The sequence below is a fragment of the Nothobranchius furzeri genome, chromosome 10 (assembly GCF_043380555.1).
Source record: "Nothobranchius furzeri strain GRZ-AD chromosome 10, NfurGRZ-RIMD1, whole genome shotgun sequence".
Taxonomy (NCBI): domain Eukaryota; kingdom Metazoa; phylum Chordata; class Actinopteri; order Cyprinodontiformes; family Nothobranchiidae; genus Nothobranchius; species Nothobranchius furzeri.
In genome coordinates this window covers 37949589-37977088 of record NC_091750.1, presented here as the reverse complement: position 1 = coordinate 37977088, position 27500 = coordinate 37949589, and the positions used below count along the sequence as shown (strand labels likewise).

The window sequence follows — 27500 nt, the reverse complement described above, 5'->3', positions numbered from 1 at the left end:
GACTAAGAGAGGAAAAAGCCAGGTTCTAAAGGTAGGTTTTCAGCCTGGTTTTAAAACCGCCATGGAGGAAGAAGCCCTTAGGAGTAGCTCATTCCAGAGCTTTGGTCCTGCTACCGCGACAGCCCTGTCCCAGCGCGGCTTCAGCCGTGATTTTGGGACCAATAACAGCAGGAGGCCATCTGAGCGGAGAGCCCGAGCTCCGTTACTCTTTTTATTCTTAGCTTTTTCATCTGTACGTGTTTTAGTGTCCTTAAGGTGGGCGCAGCTAATGCTAGCGCTCAAGCTGCAGCTCACTTCTCCTCGGGAAACCCGGTTCTGCCTCCAGAATCAGGCTCTGGAGGGGGAATGGAGATCTAAACCACATCTACCCCTCGTGATTATGGGAAATGTCCGCACTCTCCCCAATAAAGCGGACGAGCTCTCAGCGATGACGCAGCTGCGGCGGGGCTACAGACAGTTTTTTACGTAAACGTGGATGAACAAGCTCATAGCAGCCTCTGAGGTTTCCCTGGAAGGATTTAAAGTCAACGGCAACGAGCAAGTCACCCCCTACTAGAGTATTACTCCGCTCCCACTTCCTGTTTGAAAAAACCAGCAGACCAAGAGGGCGGAGCCGCTAACAAATACACACACAGGCTCACAACGACATTGTGACATCATATGGTACCAGCTAACGTTCTAGGGTACCTCTTAGCCAATAGCAGATTTCAATTCTAATGCAGTGCAGTTTTTACCTGACAACGACATGACACTGACAGTTTTAGGAAGAAAATTTAAATTTTCACTAAAATGCACTAAAGTGCAAATCTACTGACTACACGTGTCTGCAGCACACATTTATATATTTTATCAGGGGAATAAAAGTTGATTTTGGGGTGGCTCGCTCTTTAAGTGTGTTTAGACTGCTCCTGCAGCTGGAGCACATCTGGACGCTATTCTGACGGCATTCTGACTTTTAGATCTTTCAGAAGATCACAAGCGCTTCGCTCTGTAATGATTCTTTTATTCTAAGTGTAACAGAGATGAAAATGTGAATTTCACCAAAAGTGACGCGCAGTAATTGATTGTGTTTTTGGAGCCGCCTACTGGTAGTCAGGCGCAGATGCATGCGACAGGTCCTTCAGGCGCTCTTACGGCCCCTCCCACCAACGCAGTAATGAAAGCTGGTGGAGGTAGGTTTACTGTGAAGCCCAAGCCCCCACAATGTGGGTCAAAAATTGAAGCAAACGCGGAAATGAAATACATTGCAGTTCCACCCTCATCCACTAGGGGCTGGTGTCAGAAGCGAGCAAATCCTCATTGACTCCCATGTTAAAAATACAAATTTCACAGCAAAAATAAACATGTTTACAGCCTGGTACCAAAACATGTTTTTTGTTTAAATGATCTAGTTTACACTCATGACAACTCTGAGGGGGGTGGATTTTTCTCTCACTCTTCTGTTTAAGTGTATTAAAAGCCTAAAATTCGGAATAATTAATGAGCATCAGACCCACGTGACCGCAGAGCTAGCTCCGGGGAAAGGCCCCAGTAGAGCCTCGGTCTGGCTTGGAAACTGTTCCACCATTTTCAGTCTCTCAACTTAGACCATTAGTTGTAGCGTTTGTGTATTCTTTTTGGATATTATTTGTGCAATTGTTGGACAAAATGACTTGCTGTGGCATTAATTGCACTAATAGAGCGTCCAAGGAGTCTCCACTTCATTTTTTTCTGTAAGTAAAATTATGTTTATGTATTTTAGGTCACTGCTGAGCTTAGATTTTAACATGTACTGTTTAACCATGAAATTTAAATGTAATAGGGTAAAACCCAGTGCATTTAACGTAATGCTGCACTTTAGAAAATGGGTTGAAATATAACATGTTGGTGGATCTGGGTTCCGATTATCGGCTTGTGGAGCTCTCGGGAGACCGATGTTTTCCACCTGGTTCTCCCCTCTCCGCAGCTCGGCGCATCTCTGTCTGATCGCGGCTCCTGACTGCTGTGCGCGCTGCCGGCTTGTGGAGCTCTGGGATGGAAACCTTTCCACCCGGTTCTCCCCAGCGGCAGCTCTGCGCATCTCAGATCGCAGCGGCGCTTGTCTGCTGTGCGGCTGCCGGCTTGTGGAGCTCTCGGGAGACCTCTGTCTTTCACCCGGTTTTACCCAGCGGTCAGCCCGGCGTGTCTCTGACTCAGAAGCTCTGGTGTTGTGCACAGTTAACTCCGGATGAAGCTAGGTTGCTACCTCCGTTAGCTTAGCTCCCACCTCCGCGTTAGCTTTGGGTTAGCTTCAGGTTAGCTTGTAGCTAGTTCGACCGGGTGTCGTCAGTTGATCCCAGCCTTACAGCCCCACCCTCAGCTCCACCTCTCTTCCCTTTTGTGGAATTGTCTGGGCTTGACGGAACCTGTGACACGGTCGAAATGGCGGTGGTGGCCACCTCCCATTTTTCTTCAAAAATGTGTTATTGGAGCCTATGGAAACCCATTGTCCATATATGTATATGTCGATGGTGAAAGCGCTCTGCACTTAACTTCTGTTTAAGTCATTTTAATCTTTAGTTAGTATATCAACAGGACCTGTTACAGGTTTACAAGTGTTGTTAGAGTGTATTTTGAAAATGTTAGCTGTGTTTGAATTAAATTAATAACTTTATAGATGAGACTCACACTGGTTAGCATGCTAAGCTAACGGAAGCTAGCTTTTCAGTCCTTATAGTAATGTTTGTTTTTTCTTTTTGCCCTGAACAGACCGTTGTACACAGTTGCAGCGCACACACACTGATGAACTATTGTGTGCTTGTTTTTAAATCAGATCCTGCCAGTAAAAATCTTTGAAGAGCAGTCCTGTCTCTGTCTGTGGCCTGATTGTACATGTGTGGTGATTTGAGGCAACAAAAAGAAAAACTCCAGTTACCCTGGACGGACAAGGAGAGACAGTTACATAAGGGATGGAGAACATGAATCAGGCATATGGGTTTAATGTCCTACATCACCCTCACACGACGAGGGTCTAAAAGGGAATATCAGTGAAGCTAAATGAGGGAAAGCTGTTTTCTCTCTTTAAATAATTCAAGCAAATATTTCAAAAAAGTGTTTTAGTAAAATGTGAGAAACAGAGCAGAAGAACATCAGTCTGTGGATTCCTAATCTTTATTAGACACAAAAAACGCGCACACGCACACACACACACACACACACACACACACACGGCGGATGCTGAAGCGTGTGAGGTAATTCTAGGAAAACTGAACACTTGATGTTTCTTTTATCCTGCATGTTTGGATTTAAACGAGCCAGATGAATAAATTATGTAAAAATGCAAAAACTCTGATAAATAAATCATATCTAGATCTTTAATTAGAGTTCTGAGTCATCATTCAGCCTCCGGTTCTTAAATAAATTATAAGGAAGTGTGAGAATAATCTGAAGGACAAGATTGTGATTAAGTGCAATTTGTCAGCTCTGTGCTCTTGATTCTGTTGCCATGACTACTGAGGGGTTTATAATTGACTAAACCTAAAACATAAATAAGACTAGTGATTAAACTTTAATAGAAAAATAATATTTTTTTTAAAACAATTGCAGCAGTTTTTGGTTTTGGAGATCTTCAGATACAGGGTCGGATGGAGACGTGCACGCTGGTGATTACAGCCATCAGAGCCAGGTGATGCGTTTCCTGTCACCTGCTGCTAGCTACTAAACAACTCCTCCCACTTAACGTTTTATTGTGAAAACTAAAACCGTAGAAAATAAAACGTTCATGTTTTCCAGATTTGAAGCTTCATTTGGTTTCTTGTATTAAGCTCAAATCATCGACATATAAATATTGACAATGGGTTTCCATAGGCTCCAATAAAAAGTTTTTGAGCTAAAATGGGAGGTGGCCACCACCGCCATTTTGACCATGTTACAGGTTCCATCAAGCCCAGACAATTCCACAAACGGGAAGAGAGGTGGAGCTGAGGGTGGGGCTGTAAGGCTGGGATCAACTGACGACACCCGGTCGAACTAGCTACAAGCTAACCTGAAGCTAACCCAAAGCTAACGCGGAGGTGGGAGCTAAGCTAACGGAGGTAGCAACCTAGCTACAACCGGAGTTAACTGTGCACAACACCAGAGCTTCTGAGTCAGAGATACGCCGGGCTGACCGCTGGGTAAAACCGGGTGGAACACAGAGGTCTCCCGAGAGCTCCACAAGCCGGCAGCCGCACAGCAGACAAGCGCCGCCGTGATCTGAGAAGCACAGAGCTGCAGAGAGGGGAGAACCGGGTGTAAAACATCGGTCTCCCGAGAGCTCCACAAGCCGATAGTGGGAACCCAGCTCCACCAACATGTTATATTTCAACCCATTTTCTAAAGTGCAGCATTATGTTAAATGCACTGGGTTTTACCCTATTACATTTAAATTTCATGGTTAAACAGTACATGTTAAAATCTAAGCTCAGCTCGGCAGTGACCTAAAATACATAAATATAATTTTACTTACCGAAAAAAATGAAGTGGAGACTCCTTGGACGCTCTATTAGTGCAATTAATGCCACAGCAAGTCATTTCGTCCAACAATTGCACAAATAATATCCAAAAAAGAATACACAAACACAGAGACTCAAAATCCCGGTGCAGTTTCCAAGCCAGACCGAGGCTCTACTGAGGCCTTTCCACGGAGCTAGCTCTGTGGTCACGTGGGTCTGATGCTCATTAATTATACAGGATTTTAGGCTTTTAATACACTAAAACAGAAGAGTGAGAAAAAAAATCACCCCCCTCAGAGTTGTCATGAGAGTAAACTAGATCATTTAAACCTAAAACATGTTTTGGTACCAGGCTGTAAACATGTTTATTTCTGCTGTGAAATTGGTATTTTTAACATGGGAGTCAATGAGGATTTGCGTGCTTCTGACACCAGCCCCTAGTGGATGAGGGTGGAACTGCAATTTTTGTCACTTCTGCGTTGACCTCAATTTTTCACCCGCATTGTTGGGGCTTGGCTCAAATCCAAAATGTTTCTTCGTTTCAATTCGTTCAAATGAATGTAAAACTTTAAATGATCATTAATGAATGAAAACGAAGGATGGAGCTCCTTTTCTGAGACTGAAAGGAATTCGATCCGGAGGAGCAGCGGTTCTACTCCGAGTCCCTCCCGAATGTCCGAGCTCCTCACCCTATCTCTAAGGCTGAGCCCGGCCACCCAACGGAGGAAACTCATTTCGGCCTCTCGTATCCACGATCTCATTCTTTCGGTCATTACCCAAAGCTCATGACCATAGGTGAGGATTGGGACGTAGATCGACCGGTAAATCATTAATTGTAATATTTTGATTTTGATTTGCAATTTTGTCTTGAATAAACAAGATCAATATACCCTTTGACTGAACAATAATATGAGTGTTTACACTGGCTTTTCCTGGGGGGGACCAGCAATTTTCTAGGGGTGATCATGGCCACCCCTGGCCACCCCTTGGGGGCACCCTCTGTTCAGAGGGTTTTAGGGGGACAAACGGACTAAAAACACCTTATTTTGTAATCCGGTGGAAATTATCTTCAGGATAAATTCTGATGAAGGAAATAGTTTCAATAAAAGCAGCCGAAGATCCGTTTGTCACAGCGGGAAGTGCAGCGCTGAACCGTTCCGCCAGAAGTTCTGTTCAGATCTGTATGAACATCCTGCTGTTTAGTGTTCATCAGGGACAAAAACATGTTTATTCACCTCTCATGTATGAAGATGCTGCCTTTAAAAGTACATTCTGCACTGCAGTGTGTGTGTGTGTGTGTGCGCGTGCGTGCGTGCGTGCGTGTGTGTGTGTGTGTGTGTGTGTGTGTGTGTGTGTGTGTGTGTGTGTAGATTAAACGAGCAGCCTTGTCAGGAACGGACAAATCAACGAGCAAGAGAGGCTTTAAAGAAAGATCACACAGAAAGTCTAAAACCATCACCTGCTGGTGAACCACAACAACACATTCATGATTCTGAGCTACTTGATGACATCTAGACCAGGAACAAGACTTTTAAGTCGATTTCTCATGTTTTATTATACTTTTTTTTCATTTCAGGCTCAGAAAGTGTCTGAAAACAAGGCGCGAGCAGCAACTCCACAGCACCGAGACATCTATGCACGGTTTTCATGTGCACATGCATCATTTATGGATCCACTTCCACTGGATTTATGTCAATGTTGACATTAAAGTGACAAACTAAGCCGCTGTGTGCAGCATTCAGCTGATGACACGTGGTCCTAACCCCACCGTGCGTCACCGCTCGCTCCGCTTCCGCTTCCAGCGGCAGTTGCATCATGATGTTGGATGAAACGGGCGCTGAGGATCCATATCTGCTAATTCAGCGGGGATTAAATGCCGTTTTAGTTGTGAAGCAGCAGGGATTAGTGAAGAAAAGCTGAAAGTTTGTTTTTTAATGAAACGATAAGCTAATCCATCGTCATGTGACCAGATGGACTCCGTCAGCCTCCACGAGCAGAACGCTCACGCTTCAGATCAAAACCACGATGAGCAGGTAAACCTCTAGCTCTGGCATTGATGCTTCACAGCTGATTACCAGTTTAGTGTCACCAGCCCAGAAACTCCAGAATAAAACAGCTGAATCGCATTCAAACCGTTTTCTACAAATGTGAAAATATTCCCATAAACCTGCTGAAACTTTTTCAAGTTTCAGTTTCGTTCACATTGATTTTCCATCATTCTCCTGGATGGAAGAAGCTTTTAGTGGATTTTATTTTCCTCTCTGCGGGTTTTTAATGAACCCCTGACCGACAGCAGCATCAGCTCTGAGGTCTGTACTCTTGATGCCGTCTGTTATCAGAGCGATCTGGTCCAGGATCAGTGGACCCTGCAGGTCTTACCTCTCAGCTGGTAGTCCACGGAGACGTCGGCGGGGGCCTGCAGCAGGGCCGACCGGCGGTAAACCACATGGACCCGGCCCTGGTCCTCCAGCTCCTGGGTTCCCTTCTCCAGCGGCTCAATGAAGTACTCGTCTGAGTCGGTGCGGATCATCCCAGCCTGAAACACAGAACCGGGTCAGAACCACAGCAGGAAACACCAACAAATCAGGCCTTTTCCTGATCTATGAGAATCACCTTTCATTGTGTATTAAGAACCTGATGATGCTGATTACATCACCGATAATTACTGCGTTGAGCTCTTTTCCTGCTTTAAAATGTAAATTTGTGCTCGTCCGAATCACCTCGGGCAAAAATGTCTCGTTTCTGCTGCTTTCATCGTGTTTTTAGAGAATCCTGAGACGCCACGGACAAACGTGAATCAAATATAATAAATTTGCTTATTTCATGTTCAGTAATTGATGGAGGAGAGACGGTGGGTTTCTGGGGACTGGGTATAACCGCGGTGTGGTATGTCTGCACACTGTTGTGATTGTTTTCCTGCAGCTTCCCCTCCTTCCGCAATTATCGCCTGGTTACCCGACAACCGCCGGCGGAGATCAGAAAGCTCCACATCATTAGTGGCACGCTGGAGCTACATTGCAAAGAGATGACTACCTGCAGTTGTCAGATTACCTGCAATAAGGGGTCAACCATGCCTGCTGTTCACCGCAGAAATGGGGGGGGGGGGGGCACTCTCAGTAAATGAATGTACAAACTGGATGTACGGCTCATCTGATCCAAACGCTGTGCTGAAGCCGGCGTCGAGCCCCCAGCATCAGGAGGTTTCATGTGATTTTATAATAAACGTTCACTTTTCTGCAGAACGCAGACAAAAGGAAGAAAAAGAGAAAATAGATGCGATACTAGGGATGGGTACCCTTGACATTTGAATCGATACCGGTACTTAACGGTACCAATTTTAGATACTTTTGAGTGTTTAATAATTTAATTCTCTTTTATAATTAAATACTTATTTTGCTCAATATATAACCATATTTGATAAATATCACGATAAATAACATACAACTGTTTGTATTTTAACATCGTCCTTGTAGTTTTATAAGCTGATAATTAAACTGAAGCAAACATCTTTACTGTGAACTAAATTTACTGTGTATCTTCATTCCTTTTGCCGTCCTTTTTCATTTGATTTTTCCTACTGGGAAGCTAGAATTTCCGAGGAGAAAGCGAACGCACCATTAGCTGATAACAATGGTAGCAATGGAAGCTAACATACCAAGCTAACGTTATCTTAAACAGTTTATTTAGCTGCTGGAGCAGATTAAAACGATGCCTCACACTTAGATCGTTGTCACTGGTTTCATCTTCACCCAATCACCCGTCGCATTTAGTAAAGTGAAGCCAAACTTTAGAGCGCGTTCAAGTTCTTCTAGTCGGGAATTCGGAGTTCAGAGGAGAAAGCGAACGCACCATTAGCGAAACGGAAGCTAACATATCAAGCTAACGTTATCTTAAACATTTTATTTACCTACCGGAGCAGATTAAGATGAGGATGTCTCACTTAAATCGTTGTCGCTGGTTTCATCATCACCCAGTTACCCATCACCTTTAGTGAAGTGGACCCAAGCTTTAGCGTGCGTTCTTTCTACCATGCTGCTCTGTTTACAACTGGCTCGCAGCGACCGACGACATAACGCTCTTGCGCATGCACAGCTGTCTAGGCAAGTTCTCGTTATGAAGGACGGGTACCGAAACGAGGCACCGTTTCAAATGACGTGAATCGGTGCTCGGTCGGTACTATGGAATTCGGCCGGTACCTTAAAAAGTACCGAATTCGGTACCCATCGCTACATGAAATCTGCGCCACCTTTAAAGCCCACACTTGTTTTGACCTCTCAGTGACCTTTTGGGGGTTTGTTGTGAAACGACGCAAATGATGTCACAAACAGGCTCCTGCTTCCGCAGCTGCAGGTTTTAGGTTTAAGTGGAACACGAAACTTCTGTCTTAAACTCAGAGTCAATATTTAAAGTGTTTTACATCAAGAAGACATCCAGGTGTCAGATTTATCCTCTTAAGGCCGTCGCCGTCACGTACTGACTTCATAAAGCTTTTGAGTCTAAAGTCAGGACTTCTACTCTTCACCTTTCACCTGGTGTCTGTTTAGCAGAGACGCCAGGTGAGTCTCGTCTGCCTTCATCAACTCTCCAAGCGTGAATAAAGAAAAAACAGTTTTCTGTCATCGTTTAGTTTCAGGAGTTGTTGGTCTAAAATGAGCCGTTTGAAAATGTTCCTTATTGTGAGGTCACAATACGTCAAGCCCCTACCCATCTAAATGGCAAACAGCATCTACTTATATAGCACCTTCTTAGGGTTGTACGACCCCCCCAAGGCACTTCACAGCACAATCAGTCTATCACACATTCCTACCCTGGTGGTGATGAGCTACGATGTAGCCACAGCTGCCCTGGGGCGCACTGACAGAGGCAAGGCTGCCGTACACAGGCACCACCGGTCCCTCCGACCACCACCAAGGGTTGTTAAGTGTCTTACCCAAGGACACAACGACAGCGACACACTGAGCGAGGCTCAAACCTGCAACCTTCCGATTACGAGGCCAGCCCTTAACTCCCGCGGCATCATGGCCCCGTAAAGCAAAGCCTCTCCCTGAGCAGATCTTCATTCACACACTCTTGCTACAGAATCAGACGTCGTGGTGAAAACACGGCGTGTGGTGAGGCCGAGCATCCACGGGATGTTGGTTAGGAAACAGCAGCTGCAGCTCCACTACAGTTTGAATTCAAAATGCTGGAACTTTATTGTACATAAAACAGATATTCATCTATCTGCAGTCAGAAGCTAACAAGTGTTATCGTTGGCCTGAGGGCTGAGGCTGCAGTGCCCCCTGCTGGTGGATGAAGGATTTAGAGAAAGGAGCAGAGATTTTCCCGTGCATTCTGGGAAAGTGAGTGCTACAGTCAGTGAACTGCAGAACTTAAAGTGGGAGTCAAGTCATGGGTGGAGACTTGTTTCAACCAGACGTCCTGGCGGGGACAGCAGTGGCTCAGGAGGTAGAGCGGGTTGTCCAGTAATCGGAAGGTTGCAGGTTCGATCCCGGCTCTGACCAGAGAATTCTGCTGTTGTGTCCCTGGGCAAGACGCTTAACCCGCCTTGCCTGCTGGTGGTGTGGTGGTGGTTGGAGGGACCGGTGGTGCCTGTGCTCGGCAGCCTCGCCTCTGTCAGTGTGCCCCAGGGCAGCTGTGGCTACATCGTAGCTCATGTGTGTGTGAATGGTTGATTGTGTTGTGAAGCGTCTTGGGGGGTTGTAGAACCTGAAAATGGTGCTATACAAATACAGGCTGTTTACTATATTTACCATTTTAGGAAAATACCTCAGAAAAGGTGTTGCCTGGAGGCCAGAGAGCGGCACCCCCCTCATCCCCCCCCCCCCCCCCCCCCCCCGTGCGTTCCGAGTTTCTCGGTCGGAAAGAAAGAGTCGTTAACGAGCGCGTGCACGCGAGCACACACACGCAGCAGACTCATCTCTCAGGAGAAGAGCAGACACGGAAACTGACTGCAGGAAGGAGGATTTCCTATTGACCTTCGTTAGATAAAAGGGGAGGCGGCGAGCGGCTCTGAGCACGAATGTGTCATGTGAGTGGTTGAGCCAGGTGGAGGTGCGGCGAGTGCAGTGTAGCCACCGCACGGGCAACGCCACCCTGCAGCAATCAGCTGTGGCTGATTCTACATAAATGTGGAGCAGAGCTTTACCCTGAAGATGGAGACAGAATTACGGTTTTGGGCCGAAATAAGTTAAAGTTGCACTAAACGGCCAAAGTAATGATTGCACACGTGTACAGCACTACTAGACACTCATCTATACAGGTTATCAGCTAAAAAAACTGTTAATCCTTCATAAATGTTGATGCTCCCTTTGTTTTGTTTGTTATTATTGAATGTTTAGTTCGTTCGGGGCTGTTTTGCTTTTCTGTGGCACTTTAGTCCCCTGATCCCTACGGAGACCCGGTGTTCCATTGGATAATGTGGAGAACAGGAACGGGCCCTGCTGGAATACTAAATGTTTCCAAAATCATTATTTTTGTTTATTTAATGCTGCAAATGCAGTCGGAACCAAATGGGTAAATGAATAAATCTGTTCTCGTGTAACAGAAAACAAGAGTTAGCAACGTTTCTGCAGCGAGAGAGGAATGTGTTCATGTCAGGAAATGATAAATGTAGAGTAGATACACAACGGGAGATACCATCTACGTCCAGCTCTACGTACTTTAGCTCTATGTAGGGGTTTAATAAGACAGGCGGGAGCATTCTGGGTTTATGAGCCAAACTTCAGGAGGAAAAGCGAAGGTAAAGCTGATGATGTTGCTTTCTCTTCCCAACACCAGATATCTTTTCTTAAATAAATCTGCAGCAGGAATTTCCACCTCGTTTATCTTGGACCTGCAGATGTCTCTTCCCAATAGACTCTCCGACATTTTCACCACATCAGCAAACATCATCAGGCCGAGTTACACCGATTTTCTCCTCACGTGCACCCAGAGAGGAGTTTCAGGCATCCTTTTATTCACTCCGTTTCTCCTTTGACGTCTCCGCCGATCTAATTCCTGTTGGAGCTGGAACGCCGACCGAAGCTGTGTAAGTTTTTAATTAAGGAGGAGGAAAGGGGAAAAACATCCCAGAAGATATTTAAATCCCAGGGGTTTTCTGGGGTTCTACGACAGGTCAGGTCTCAACTCGGGAACAAACGGGAGCATCGGAGAGGCAGGAAGATCTCCAGTCTGAACCCCACCCACCCTGAGGATGAGGAGAAGATCAGCCACCTTCACCCAAAGATTCAAGTCACTCCAGGAGGAGGAGACGATGCGCAGTCGTGTCAGATTAAACGAAAACTGTCTGGAAGGTTCCTTTTCTTTATCGGAGGTTAAGGCTCATCCGGAATAAAAATGACTGTTTTTTTTATTCTTGGAGGGAGAAAATGGATGAATAAAACCCTCAAATCAATAAAGTCAATATTTCCACAGATATGAAAGCCTTTCATCGTTGGAGGACAAGTGTCTCGTTAAAGTCCAACAGCGCTTTCCATCATAAAACACCAGAGTATGATATCAATATCTCACAGAAGCACGCTCGCCGCATCCTCGACAAATCCATAATCCTTTTCTGGAGCTCCAGTTAAACCATCTACCTTTAAAGCAGAAGTGCTTCAGGAAAAAAAACACCTGATTGTTGTGATTTACACTCACAAAAGACCCACATTGCAGCTTAGAACAGGTTCTTATTGCTTCTCGGCTCGGAGGAGCCCGGATGAGCCGGGAGGAGCCCGAAGGAGCTCGGAAGAGCCGGGAGGAGCCCGGAGGAGCTTGGAAGAGCCCGGAAGAGCCAGGAGGAGCTTGGAAGAGCCCGGAGGAGCCTGGAAGAGCCCGGAAGGGCCGGGAAGTGCCTGGAAGAGCCAGCCCGTAGGAGCCCGGAAGAGCCGGGAGGAGCCCGGAGGAGCCTGGAAGAGCCAGCCCAGAGGAGCCCGGAAGAACCGGGAAGTGCCTGGAAGAGCCAGCCCGGAGGAGCCCGGAAGAGCCGGGAGGAGCCCAGAGGAGCCTGGAAGAGCCAGCCCAGAGGAGCCCGGAGGAGCCCGGAAGAGCAGAAAGAGCCGGGAGGAGCCAGCCCGGAGGAGCCGGGAGGAGCCCGGAGGAGCCTGGAAGAGCCAGCCCAGAGGAGCCCGGAGGAGCCCGGAAGAGCAGGAAGAGCCCGGGGGAGCCTGGAAGAGCCATCCCGGAGGAGCCCGGAAGAGCAGGAAGAGCCGGGAGGAGCCCGGAGGAGCCTGGAAGAGCCAGCCCGGTAGAGCAGGAAGAGCCGGGAGGAGCCCGGAAGAGCCAGGAGGAGCCTGGAAGAGCCAGCCCAGAGGAGCCGGAGGAGCCCAGAAGAGCAGGAAGAGCCGGGAGGAGTCTGGAAGAGCCAGCCCAGAAGAGCAGGATGAGCCGGGAAGAGCCCGGAAGAGCCAGGAGGAGCTTGGAAGAGCCCGGAGGAGCCTGGAAGAGCCCGGAAGGGCCGGGAAGTGCCTGGAAGAGCCAGCCCGTAGGAGCCCGGAAGAGCCGGGAGGAGCCCGGAGGAGCCTGGAAGAGCCAGCCCAGAGGAGCCCGGAAGAACCGGGAAGTGCCTGGAAGAGCCAGCCCGGAGGAGCCCGGAAGAGCCGGGAGGAGCCCAGAGGAGCCTGGAAGAGCCAGCCCAGAGGAGCCCGGAGGAGCCCGGAAGAGCAGAAAGAGCCGGGAGGAGCCAGCCCGGAGGAGCCGGGAGGAGCCCGGAGGAGCCTGGAAGAGCCAGCCCAGAGGAGCCCGGAGGAGCCCGGAAGAGCAGGAAGAGCCCGGGGGAGCCTGGAAGAGCCATCCCGGAGGAGCCCGGAAGAGCAGGAAGAGCCGGGAGGAGCCCGGAGGAGCCTGGAAGAGCCAGCCCGGTAGAGCAGGAAGAGCCGGGAGGAGCCCGGAAGAGCCAGGAGGAGCCTGGAAGAGCCAGCCCAGAGGAGCCGGAGGAGCCCAGAAGAGCAGGAAGAGCCGGGAGGAGTCTGGAAGAGCCAGCCCAGAAGAGCAGGAAGAGCCGGGAGGAGTCTGGAAGAGCCAGCCCAGAAGAGCAGGATGAGCCGGGAAGAGCCTGGAAGAGCCAACCCGGAGGAGCCCGGAAGAGCAGGAAGAGCCTGGAGGAGCCCAGAGGAGCCTGGAAGAGCCAACCCGGAAGAGCAGGAAGAGTCGGGAGGAGCCTGGAAGAGCAGCTAAAAACTGTGGGAAATGGAAGCCGGTGTGATGCGCGTGGTCACTCCAACCTCCTCTCAGTGCCTCAAACACAACTGCACATATTAAACAGATGAGATATTAATGATATTATTAAACTCTAAGTAAAATAATGAGAATGAGGAAAAACGCGGGAGCCATGACGGTTGGGTTTGTTTGGATTAAAGCTCGTCGGGTCCACCTCCTCTTCCTCACCAGCATCTTTTAAAGCTGCTGCTTCCCAAACCTTTCATCATTTTACTTTTAGTTTTCTATTATGATATTTTTCATCTTTATTGTTTTTGTGAAACTTTTATCTCGAGAGGCACTTTAAACCTCCTCTTAGCCATCTAAAGCCTCACAAACCTGAAAAAGCATCAAAAGCACTATGAGTTCAATCAAAACTTTATTTATTTAAATGCTAAAGTACAACCTTACATCCTCTGGAACTCAACAGTGGATTAAAGTCAAGTAAAATAAAAATGCAGCATTTTTTACTAATCTGGGACCTCATTTCTAAAACTCCTTACCAACAGTCTATTTAAGTTCAGCCACAACGTTTTACTCGTGTAAACTAATTATCCAACCTCTAAAACTCTGCTGACCTGCAGCTGCAGCGTCACACCTGTCCTAGAAAGCTGCTCGGGTGTTTCTGGATCACATCCCGCTCCGACCTCGTGCATATTCCGATCTGTGGCATTTCACGGGTATCCACGGCAACTGAGTGGTCTCGAAAACATAATATTCCTGAGACTGACACCGAGGTGCTTGTGGGTGAGGTAGAGGCACAGAAAATGTTTTATTGCCTTTGAGCGGCGGCGTGCTCTTGCAGCGGCGCTGCAGAACGATCGCGGGGAACCTGAAGAACATAAAGGTCAGATCTGAAGGCGGGGGCGAAAAGGAAGACGTCAGTGATGGTTTTAATGATGCATCCTTTGAACGCACTCCGGATAATTCATTTATTTCATGCAAAAGTACAACTCTAAATCATCCAGTAATGTCTTATAACCCATAAAGTGGTCAAACGTCACCGTTAAAACCCCTCTGGCCGACATCTGACAAACAAAACCAGCCTCGCTCCATCCCAGTTAATCCTAGTTAACGGGAGGGTCCAAAGGTTCACAAAGCTGTCACAAAAATCCAAAAAAAATCTAAATTACTTCAAGATTTTTATGCTGTTTGGCTCCTAATCCTTACTGTTCAACCCTCTCAGACTCAAAATAAGTTTTGATAAAAGGACGAACAACCAAGTCCTTCAGGGGAACTTCTGTTAAAAATGCTCATGAAATACGTATGCGGAGTAACCAGGTAGGTAGGTCTTAACGATCTGCAATGCCCATGGACGTAATTTTGGGGGGGGACAGGGGGGACATGTCCCCCCCACTTTTTCCCAAAGTCAAGTTTTGACCCCTGCACTTTTTACCATCCAAAAACAATATTACGCTATATTAAATTGACACTGGTTGAGCTCTAGGACCAAGCAGAAAACAACCTGTTTCCCATTAGAGCATACTGTAAAGACACCCCCCCCCCCGTGCCCCCCCCACTTCTAAAGTGAAAATTGCGTCCATGGCAATGCCTGCCTCCAGAGGGTTAAAGAAAACAAGAATAAATAAAACACAATCAACTTCTACAGATGTGACCCAACAGCCAGATTTCTGACGCTGTGAGAGCAGAAACGTAGTTTTCTTTGTTATCCGGCGTCAGAGATGAAGATGGCAGGTGTTTGACAGGAGCTCAACCAATCGGTACCAAAACACCGGCATCAAAAAGATAAAAGGATCAAGAGTTCTGTGTTCCAACAGTTTCATATCGCCCACATCAGCCGGCCAAGCAGACATCGCCCGTCTGCCAAGGAAAACATCTGGGACTCAGCCGAAGGGCTCCAGCGGCTCAGAAACAGCCTCCTTCAGTCTCAACCTCTTAAGGAGGCCGGAGTGAGCGCGCTTCAGCTCGGAGGGAGGGGGGGGGGGGGGGGGGGGGGCTTCTGGATCCAGCCAGACACTGCCACCTTTCACCTTCGGTGTTGTTCAAAGGTGTGTTTGCTTTCAAAAGTGTGAGCAAACCTTCGTCATCGCTACCTGCCATTTTCATCCCAACCTCCTTTAAAAAGGACATTTATGAGGAAAAACGACTCCAGTTCCTGCAGATTCCTGACTAACGGAGCCAAGGCTGGAGGTCTGTAGGGAAAGGTGGGTTGCATTTGTGCGAGGGTGCGAGTAAAAATAAATGTGTACCATATATTTAATAGGCGAGGGCATCACACCCACATCTGAGTTTTATGCAAACTAAAAAAGACAAATGAAACTAAAAAGTAGGGAAGGGTTTCACCTCAAGGAAACACACAGATCCTCAAAACTTAGTCGTGAGTGAGATTTGGTCTTTTTCTGCCAAACAGAGCGAACATTTAGAGGCAGAACCGAGGAGACGGTAGGCGTCCGTAAGAGACTTCAAATCAAACTTCAGGCTGCTGAAAGGCTCTATGTGCATCTGAGAGGACAACAGAAAAAATGCCCTCCTCTCCAGTTTATGCAGGTCGTGATTAAAAACGTCTGAACACATAAATATCAATAAAAGCAGCCATCAGCACACGTTAGACCCAGCGCCCTGCTGCAGAGGAGGGGGAGGCTGGAGGGAAACGCTCCCCTCCATGCCTCAAACCAGAAACCCAAACAGCTCTGGGGTCAGGCCGCTGCAACAAGCCTTGGCTAAGTCAACAAGAAACATTAAGAACTACTAGTGAATAAAACTCTTGTGCACGGCCGCGGCACGCTGCACGAGGAGTCGGGTCGAATCAGAAAGGATCTTTTTAGCCGTGGTGGCTGCAGACATGTCAGAGCTGCACGTCTACAATAACGTCTCGTGTCTCCGGGGCCAAAAGTTTAGGCCGCCACGGTGCACACGTGGCTCGAAGCTAACCGTTAGCACCATCGCCAGCGCTCCGCACATGCACACCACGCACAGCGCGTAGGGCACCACACCGGGATATGATAAAGACAGATTTCAATTAGAAGATGTGCAAAGCAAGTTAACAGCATGTTAGCAGAGAGTAAAAAATACAAAAAGGAAAGGAGATGGACCGTGCCGCACCGCCCCCCCCCCCCCCCCCTATCTTAAAACATCTTTCTCAAGTAAATTAAAGTGTCCTCTGTGAGGTCAGATAGGCCCAGCTGTGCTGTTTTGAAACAGAAATAAACAAATGAATCATATTCGTCCACCCAAATACTTAAATATCACAAAAACAGGAAGGACAAAAACACCGTCAAGGTAAAGTAAGAAGTTTTATTTTTAAATAAGCGGCTGTTTGTGATTAATCATGAGTTAACTATGGACATGATTTATATCAGTATTAAATAGCCTATGTGGCCTGTAGGCTATGTAACTGAGATTTAATATGAAAAATTAGACAAACCTATTTTCAAATTAGGTATTTGCTCCATGTTGATTTATATTTCATAAACATTTACGGGCCAAGGGGAACCTCAGCTGCTGATGGTATAATTTGAAGAAAAAAGTCCATTATGCTAACCTCCTCCCTTCATATTCAGAATTTTCTAGTTGTGTATAAAATGTGTATATTGTGCCTCTCTAGTCCTTAATAAAGGTTAAATAGTTTTGAATTTAGTCATGTCACATGCCAGTGATTTATAAGCCAATATAAACCTATAAATAATCTGTTGCGGTATTTTTTTTTTACCATGGTTTAAAACTGTTATCTTATTATAGAATGAATATGGCAAATTATCTTTATGTGTTTGAATGCGGGCTCATTGAACAAGTACATAATTAATTAGAAGATGTGCAAAGCAAGTTAGCATTCAAGGAGGAGAAGGGTTATCATTGGAGAAACACATGTGTCACAACCGGTGCTTGTGGTGTGTGGACCTGTTACATAGTTCTAAATAATAACAATATGGAGTTCCTGTGTTGAGTATGTTATATTATGCAGATATCAATCCTACTTTTTAGAAATAATAAGCAGTTTGTGCATACACTCCTCCTTGAACCGTCACCTTATCGTGGTGGAGGAGTTTGAGTGCCCTAATGATCCTAGGAGCTATGTTGTCTGGGGCACTTAGTGCCCCTGGTAGGGTCTCCCATGACAAATTGGTCTTAGGTGAAGGGTGAGACAAAGAACGGTTCGAAGGATCTTTCATGGCGGTTAAAACGAAGAGTCGGAGTACCCGGCCCGGAGGGTTACCGGGGTCCCACCCTGGAGCCAGGCCTGGGGTTGGGGCCCGTAAGCGAGCGCCTGGTGGCCGGACTTTCGCCCATGGGGCCCGGCCGGGCCCAGCCCAAACCGGATACATGGGCTCGTCCAACTGTGGACCCACCACCCGCAGGAGGAACATGAAGGGTCCGGTGCAATGCGAATCGGTTGGCAGACCAAGGCGGGAGCCTTGGCGGTCCAATCCCCGGACAAGAAAACTAGTTTTTGGGACATGGAACGTCACCTCGCTGGCGGGGAAGGAGCCGGAGCTTGTGGCAGAGGTTGAGCGGTACCGGCTAGATATAGTCGGACTCACCTCGACACATTGCATTGGCTCTGGAACCCGAGACCTGGAGAGGGGTTGGACACTCTACTTTGCTGGAGTTGCTCCGGCTGAGAGGCGGAGGGCTGGGGTTGGCTTTTTGTTAGCCCCGAGACTCTCTGCCTGTGTGTTGGGGTTTACCCCGGGGGACAAGAGGGTAGCTTCCTTGCGCCTTCGGGTCGGGGAACGGGTCCTGACTGTTGTTTGTGCTTATGGGCCAAATATCAGTTCAGAGTACCCACCCTTTTTGGAGTCCCTGGGACGAGTGCTAAATAGTGCTCCATCAGGGGACTCCATTGTCCTGCTGGGGGACTTCAATGCTCACGTGGGCAATGACAGCTTGACCTGGAGGGGTGTGATTGGGAGGAACGGCCCACCTAATCTGAACTCGAGCGGTGTTTTGTTATTGGACTTCTGTGCAAGCCGCAGTTTGGCCATAACGAACACCATGTTCGAACATAAGGATGCCCACCGGTACACTTGGTACCAGGGCAGCCTAGGTCACAGGTCGATGATAGATTTTGTAGTCGTATCATCTGACCTGCGGCCGTATGTTTTGGACACCTGAGTGAAGAGAGGGGCGGAGCTGTCAACTGATCACCACCTGGTGGTGAGTTGGATCAGATGGCAAGGGAACATGCCGCGTAGACCTGGCAGACCCAAACGCATAGTGAGGGTCTGCTGGGAACGCCTGGCAGAAGAACCTGTCAAGACGGTCTTCAACTCCCACCTCCGGCAGAGCTTTGACCACGTCCCGAGAGCAGTGGGGGACATTGAGTCCGAGTGGGCCTTGTTCCACTCTGCGATTGTCGAGGCGGCTGTTGCTAGCTGTGGTCGTAAGGTGGCCGGTGCCAGTCGTGGTGGCAACCCCCGTACCCGCTGGTGGACACCAGAGGTTCGGGGAGCCGTCAAGCTGAAGAAGGAGGCCTACAGGGCGTGGCTGGTCTGTGGGTCTCCGGAGGCAGCAGACAGGTACCGGATAGCCAAGCGGGGTGCAGCAGTGGCAGTTGCCGAGGCAAAATCTCGGGCGTGGGAGGAGTTTGGTGAGGCCATGGAGAAAGACTATCGATCGGCTCCAAAGAGGTTCTGGCAAACTGTCCGGCGCCTCAGGAGAGGAAGGCAGCAACTCGCTCACACTGTTTACAGTGGGGATGGGGAGCTGCTGACGTCAACTGAGGCTATAGTCGGACGGTGGAAGGAATACTTTGAGGAGCTCCTCAATCCCACCAATGCGCATTCCGAGGAGGAACCAGAGCTGGGAGGCCTGGGGATGGACTGTCCGATCTCGGGGGCAGAAGTTGCTGAGGTAGTCAAACAACTACACAGCGGCGGAGCCCCGGGGGCGGATGAGGTTCGTCCTGGGTATCTCAAGGCTATGGATGTTGTAGGGCTGTCATGGTTGACACGTCTCTACAACATTGCGTGGTCATCGGGGGCAGTTCCTAGGGAGTGGCAGACCGGGGTGGTGGTCCCCATCTTTAAGAAGGGTGACCTGAGGGTGTGTTCCAACTATAGGGGGATCACACTCCTCAGCCTCCCTGGAAAGGTCTACTCCAAGGTACTGGAGAGGAGGGTCCGATCGATAGTTGAATCTCAGATAGAGGAGGAGCAATGTGGTTTTCGTCCTGGCCGTGGAACTGTGGACCAGCTCTATACCCTTGCAAGGGTGATGGAGGGGGCATGGGAGTTTGCCCAACCAATCCACATGTGCTTTGTGGATTTGGAGAAGGCTTATGACCGTGTCCCCAGGGGCACCCTGTGGGGGACGCTCCAGGAGTATGGGGTGGGTGGCTTTCTGTTAAGGGCCATTCAGTCCCTTTACCAGAGGAGCGTGAGTTTGGTCCGCATAGCCGGTAGTAAGTCGGACCTGTTCCCAGTGAGGGTTGGACTCCGCCAGGGCTGCCCTTTGTCACCGGTTCTGTTCATCACTTTTATGGACAGAATTTCTAGACGCAGCCGTGGTGTGGAGTGTGTCGAGTTTGGTGGCAGGAGAATCTCGTCTCTGCTTTTTGCGGATGATGTGGTCCTCCTAGCTTCATCCAGCTCTCACCTTCAGCTCTTGCTGGGTAGGTTCGCAGCCGAATGTGAAGCGGCTGGGATGAGGATCAGCACCTCCAAATCTGAGACCATGGTTCTCGACTGGAAAAGGGTGGCTTGCCACCTCCGGGTCGGGGGAGAGGTCCTACCTCAAGTGGAGGAGTTTAAGTATCTCGGGGTCTTGTTCACGAGTGAGGGTAGGAGGGATCGGGAGATCGACAGGCGGATTGGTTCGGCGTCTGCAGTGATGCGGACGCTGAGCCGATCTGTCGTGGGGAAGAGGGAGCTGAGCCAGAAAGCCAGGCTCTCGATTTACCGGTCGATCTACGTCCCAATCCTCACCTATGGTCATGAGCTTTGGGTAATGACCGAAAGAACGAGATCGCGGATACAAGCGGCCGAAATGAGTTTCCTCCGTAGGGTGGCCGGGCTCAGCCTTAGAGATAGGGTGAGGAGCTCGGACATTCGGGAGGGACTCGGAGTAGAACCGCTGCTCCTCCGGATCGAAAGGAGCCAGTTGAGGTGGTTTGGGCATCTGGTCAGGATGCCTCCTGGACGCCTCCCCGGGGAGGTGTTTCGGGCATGTCCTGCCGGCAGAAGGCCCCCGGGTCGACCCAGGACACGTTGGAGAGGTTACATCTCCAATCTGGTCCGGGAACGCCTTGGGGTCCTGCCGGAGGAGGTGGTGGACAAGGCCGGGGAGAGGACGGCCTGGAGCTCCCTAGTTGGGATGCTGCCCCCGCGACCCGGACCCGGATAAGCGGAGGAAGACGACGACGACGAGTTTGTGCATACAAGAGAATTAAAGAGAATTTAAGGCAAAGCGCTTGCACATACTGTATTATTGTGTTTTTTTCCTGTGGGGGTGGGGGGGGGGGGACCACAAAGTCTTTGTGCTTAGGGCACCAAAGTAGCTAGCAACGGCCCTGGTTAGCACATGGCATTAGCGCACAAGTTGCTGTTAATGTCTGAGGAGAAGGTAACAACGGAGCGTTTTAGTTAAAAGGGACTCCAAAGAAGACGCACACACACAGGTGCACACAAACACACACACACACATGCAGATGAATGTGCATGCATCCATATACACATGCGCATGCACGTACACACATACACACTTGCAGGCACGCACACCCGCACCCACACATTTATATGCTTGTATGGACTTTCATTCATTTTAGTGACTCGACTATGCCCAACCCATACGAACTGTGACCAGTGGAGATCTATTCCTAATCCTAATCTAAACTAAAACTAATCCACACCAATACCTCTAAAACCAAGTATTAGCATGCGTAGCATTGTGTGGACCAGCAAATGTGGAAATGTCCACACGTTACAGGTTCAAGTCAAAATGTGTCCACAGTAGCTGCACGCACGCACACACACACACACACACACACACACACACACACACACACACACACACACACACGCCTTCTGTCTGCCTGACAGAGCGAGTTATGCAACATGACACACGCTAGTAGGTGACCGGGTGAGACAGAGCTGCTAAAGGTTAATGTTGAGCCAGTAGGAGCTGCTCTCCTGGACGTCTCTCTGGATCAGACGATCCATCTGTCAAACTTCTGTAGATGAAAATGTTTTTCCTCCATGCAACAGCGGAGGTTTGGCTTTAGACGTCCGGCTTCGTAGAAACAGAGACGCTTCAGAGGGATTTTCATGCAGCGTTGTTTTCACAGATGCACGGATTCTGGTTTTCAGAGCCGATACCGATTTCTGCACCGCTCTGACCGGCTGATTCTGATGCTGGATGATTACTTTTCATATCACAGAGCTACAAATAAAATATTTGTTTTTCTTGTTGGATTAAAATATTTATTCTGAACACTGAAAATACATCATTACAAGCACCTGATCCTGTTGGAGGTGGAGCTTTTAAGCTGTCGGGTAGAACCTCGTCTCTCTCGCTTTCCTCCTTTTCATGTTTGTTCATAAATCAGCTCAACTGGTCCTCTATCGGGACTTTTACAGATGTTTAATACACGGTAAATGGCCTGTATTTGATATAGCACCTTCTAGAGTCCTGGAACCCCCCAAGGCGCTTTATAACACAGTCAGTCATTCACACATTCACACTGATGAGGCGAGGCTGCCGAGCACTGGCACCACCGGTCCCTCCCACCAAAATTAAGACTACTGCCCAGCAGCAGGAGGCTATATAAATTCTGAAGCAAGGCTGGCCACTAGCTGACTAGCGACTCTCCGAGACATGCTAATCTGTGATTGCAGGTTTCATAGTATGTCATCCGTTTAATAAAAGTAAAAAAAATAAATAAACGCATCTAGTAGAGGAAGTGACTCTCCGAGACATGCTAATGGCTAGCCTCTCGATGCTAATGCCAGCCTATCCATGCTAAAGGTCCGTCAAGAGGGTAGGAAATCCAGCTAGTGGCCAGCCTAGGCATGCTAATGGCTAGCCTTTGCAATGCTAACACTAGCCCATCCAAGCTAACGCTAGCCTATCCATGATAATAGACAGCAGAGGGAGTGTTTGAACTAGTCAACGACCAGCCGAGGGCTGCTAGTCCCTAGCGTATCTAGTAGTAACGCCGGTAACGGTGCTATTCCTCAGTAAGCAGCGCCAGCCTCTCAGTTACCGGCGCCAGCTTATCGTTAATCAGGTCGGTAGTTTGCTTCGGAATTCATATAGCCTCCTGCTGCTGGGCAGTAGTCTTAATTTTGCTCCCCATACCGCACCATACCACCACCAGCAGCAGGTAAGGTGGGTTAGGTGTCTTGCTCAAGGGTACGTCAGTGACAGACTGAGCAGTGCTCAAACCTGCAACCTCCCACTTACGGGGAGAGCACTTAACTCATGTGCCACCGTCATGTGTCAGAAAATGCTTGTGATTTTATAAAAAGGTTTTTAGTTTCTTCACGTCGTCTTCGTAAAAGGTTTCATGGTTCAGAGGGAATGAATCCATTAAAGCAGCAGCACGGGAACGTCTGAGGCCGTTTCCATCTCCGTGTTGTTCTGCTGGCATGATGAGTCTGGGTTGTGTAACGGCTTTAAATCCCTGGAAACAAAAGTTCTGATTTTTTTCACGTCGAACCTAAACGGGGCCACAGAAACAGAAATCGTCCGTGCTCGTATTCATGTGCTTTTATTCTTCTTTTATTCGTCTTTATGAGGCTGTCATGACGGATCTTCTGCTGCATTCACCTCCTCCTCCAGCGTCCTCCATCACACCACCCACTTTCATCTACTCTCCTCACAAACCCGGTTTTCATCCTGCCTGGCAGCACCGCCCCCTCCCTCCGGTCCAAAGCCTCCGACTCCCGATCACTCAGCCTGAGCGGCTTTACAGACTCCTAATCTTGCATCTCCAACCTCCAGCTCTGCCTTGTGTCTTTTCGTCGGAGCCGTACATCAAAGCTCCGACGACTCCTCGTGTTCTACAACTCCACCGCCACACCGCTCTCCACTTTCATTTCCTCCAGACGACGGCTGATGATGATCGCTAGTTCAACTCAAACCCCTTCGCAACAGGCCGCTCCCACTTCCTGGTATTCTACCCTGCAGTCGAGTTTTCCTTTAACCCACCAGTGGCATGAACAGCCTACGTTCAGAGAAATAAACACCGATGTTCTTCGTGACGAGCTAACAGCTAGCCAAGACCAAAACAGATCCCATTGCCACAATTCCAGGATTTTATTTGATGTCGTTTATGTTTATTTACAAGCATAAATGTCTCCATCAACAGCTAAGCGTGACACTTCAGTTGAACCCAGAGGTCAAATGCCAAAATGGCATCTGCAGACGCAGAACCAAACATCAGTTATAATAAATGTGCTTCATCGCTCTCCTTCATAAACATGATTTTTATAGAACTGCTTTAGTTTGAACATTTAATCTTAATTCTCTCATTTAAATGATGGAACAAGTTATTGCCACCATGCTGCCATCTGATTGGCTGATTGGGTTTTTGTGTTTACAAAAACAGGGATTATTTATTCTAAACAACATCACTGAAAATAAATGAGATTATCGCAGGCCGCAATAATCTGCTCACGGGGTGAGGAGGCTCTCCCACTTTCTGCTACATCGACAACAGAATTGGAATGCACCCCGACTCTCAGAATGACCCCAGCTTCGCATGGGAAGCGTCAGCGGCACGGAACGTTTGCTTGTGTGTTTCGCTGCGTGCCAGAACACACGGGGAGAGTCACGGCTTCTCCGCCGTGCTCCTCGCTGGACTCATCCCAAGATCCCTCAAAACCTCAAAGGTCAGGGCTTGTTTATGTCGTATGGTCTGGCATTAAACCAAAAAGAAGGGAATCACGTTTGATGTCATATATATGATGGCATTACTCTCCACTGCAAGGATTAAAGCCACTGCTGCACTTCTCCAATGATGCAGGCTTTTATTTTGAAAATTACTAGAGGTTTTACACTGAAACTGTGTGATTTCCAGAGTTGGGAGTAACGTGTTACAAAAGTGATTAATTACTGTGATGCATTGCTTATTGCTGTAGCGCGGTGGGTAGACCCCTGAACTGCTCAGTTCAAACGTAACTCGTGATGTGAACACGTAGGAAATCCAGGCAGCAGTTTTCCTGGAGAACTGAGAGGAGATGCAGGAAGGCCAGAGACAGCCAGGACAGGAAAACTGTCAAATAACAACAGAGGAAACTGAACTAAGTGCTTGAAAAGGAGAAAGCAGGTCGATTCATCACCACCGCATATGTTTAACAATATAAAGAACAATTTATAAGCACCACCGTCAAAACTCTGTCTCACATCCAGGGCCATATCAAGGCATTCTGGGGGCCAAGGCCCCCCCCCCACACACACACACACACACCTGCTCCCCGAATGCTCGATTTATATAAGACGGCAGCATTGTTGTTGCATTTATTCAATAAAAAGTATTTTCTGGGAGGCCCTGGTCATCTTTGGGCACTTTCACGCCCTGGGGCAATCATAATCCAGCCCTGAGGAAGGTGATGGGAGGGAGGTGATTGGAAGGAGGTGATTGGAGGGAGGTGATGGGAGGGAGGTGATTGGAAGGAGGTGATTGGAGGGAGGTGATGGGAGGGAGGTGATTGGAAGGAGGTGATTGGAGGAAGGTGATGAGAGGAAGGTGATGAGAGGAAGGTGATTGGAGGGAGGTGATGAGAGGGAGGTGATTGGAGGGAGGTGATTGGAGGAAGATGATTGGAGGGAGGTGATGGGAGGGAGGTGATTGGAAGGAGGTGATTGGAGGGAGGTGATGAGAGGAAGGTGATTGGAGGAAGGTGATTGGAGGAAGGTGATAAGAGGAAGGTGATTGGAGGAAGGGGATTGGAGGAAGGTGATGAGAGGAAGGTGATTGGAGGAAGGTGATGAGAGGAAGGTGATTGGAGGAAGGTGATGAGAGGAAGGTGATTGGAGGGAGGTGATGAGAGGAAGGTGATTGGAGGAAGGTGATGAGAGGAAGGTGATTGGAGGAAGGTGATTGGAGGGAGTTGATTGGAGGAAGGTGATTGGAGGGAGGTGATTGGAGGGAGGTGATGAGCGGGAGGTGATTGAAGGGAGGTGATGAGAGGAAGGTGACTGGAGGAAGGTGATTGGAGGAAGATGATTGGAGGGAGGTGATGAGAGGGAGGTGATTGGAGGAAGATGATTGGAGGGAGGTGATGAGAGGAAGGTGATTGGAGGAAGGTGATTGGAGGGAGGTGATTGGAGGAAGATGATTGGAGAAAGGTGATGGGAGGGAGGTGATTGGAAGGAGGTGATTGGAGGGAGGTGATGAGAGGAAGGTGATTGGAGGGAGGTGATGAGAGGAAGGTGATTGGAGGGAGGTGATTGGAGGAAGATGATTGGAGGGAGGTGATGAGAGGAAGGTGATTGGAGGGAGGTGATGAGAGGAAGGTGATGAGAGGAAGGTGATTGGAGGGAGGTGATGAGAGGAAGGTGATTGGAGGGAGGTGATGAGAGGAAGGTGATTGGAGGAAGGTGATTGGAGGGAGGTGATTGGAGGAAGATGATTGGAGGGAGGTGATGAGAGGAAGGTGATTGGAGGGAGGTGATTTGAGGAAGGTGATTGGAGGGAGGTGATTTGAGGAAGGTGATTGGAGGGAGGTGATTGGAGGAAGGTGATTGGAGGAAGGTGATTGGAGGGAGGTGATTGGAGGGAGGTGATTGGAGGAAGGTGATTGGAGGAAGGTGATTGGAGGGAGGTGATTGGAGGGAGGTGATGAGAGGATGGTGATTGGAGGGAGGTGATTGGAGGGAGGTGATGAGAGGGAGGTGATTGGAGGGAGGTGATTGGAGGAAGGTGATTGGAGGAAGGTGATTGGAGGGAGGTGATTGGAGGGAGGTGATGAGAGGATGGTGATTGGAGGGAGGTGATTGGAGGGAGGTGATTGGAGGGAGGTGATTGGAGGAAGGTGATTGGACGGAGGTGATGGGAGGGAGGTGATTGGAGGGAGGTGATTGGAGGAAGGTGATTGGAGGGAGGTGATGAGAGGGAGGTGATTGGAGGAAGGTGATTGGACAGAGGTGATGGGAGGGAGGTGATTGGAGGGAGGTGATTGGAGGGAGGTGATTGGAGGGAGGTGATTGGAGGGAGGTGATTGGAGGGAGGTGATGGGAGGGAGGTGATGGGAGGGAGGTGATGGGAGGGAGGTGATGAGAGGGAGGTGATTGGAGGAAGGTGATTGGACGGAGGTGATGGGAGGGAGGTGATTGGAGGGAGGTGATGGGAGGGAGGTGATTGGAGGGAGGTGATTGGAGGGAGGTGATTGGAGGAAGGTGATTGGAGGGAGGTGATTGGAGGGAGGTGATGGGAGGGAGGTGATGGGAGGGACCTGCGGAGCAAAATCTTTGTTTCTGCTACGATCCATGCAAAATGTTTCCCTTCCTGTAATCTGACAGCAGAGAATAGAGAACCTGCAGCTGACCGAACATCAGCTAGAACTTTCTCCAAATGGACATTCGCTCATTACTTTAAGTTTGTGAAGAACGGGAACGTGAAGAACGTTTGCTAAGGAACTGCTATCATATCTGCCTGTTTCTAACCAGAACCCCAGCTCAGACGCCACACCCCCTTCCAATGGATGTGTAATGAACTAAACGAGCCTCATGAGCTACATTTAAACTGCTAAATCCATATGTGCAGTTATTCTGGCAAGAGTAACTTAAAGTAATGTAAAAGTAATGTAATGCTGTACATTTGGAAATCAGTAATATTGCAATGTAACAAAAATGGTAAATGGCCTTTATTTGATACAGTGCCTTCTAGAGTCCTGGAACCCCCCAAGGCGCTTTACAACAGAGTCATTAACACATTCACCACCTGGTGGTGATGAGCTACATCGTAGCCCA

The 27500-nt window shown here is 48.7% G+C and overlaps 1 protein-coding gene across 2 annotated transcripts in view; it reads right to left on the bottom strand.

The window, feature by feature from the left end:
- adamts3 (ADAM metallopeptidase with thrombospondin type 1 motif, 3) overlaps positions 1-27500 on the bottom strand; it is a 167024-nt gene that overhangs the window by 124405 nt on the left and 15119 nt on the right. For both annotated transcript variants that reach the window (XM_015960279.3, XM_070555619.1), the window contains one exon: positions 6831-6987. In XM_015960279.3, the coding sequence (XP_015815765.3) occupies positions 6831-6987 (157 nt within the window). The remainder of the gene's footprint in view (positions 1-6830; positions 6988-27500) is intronic.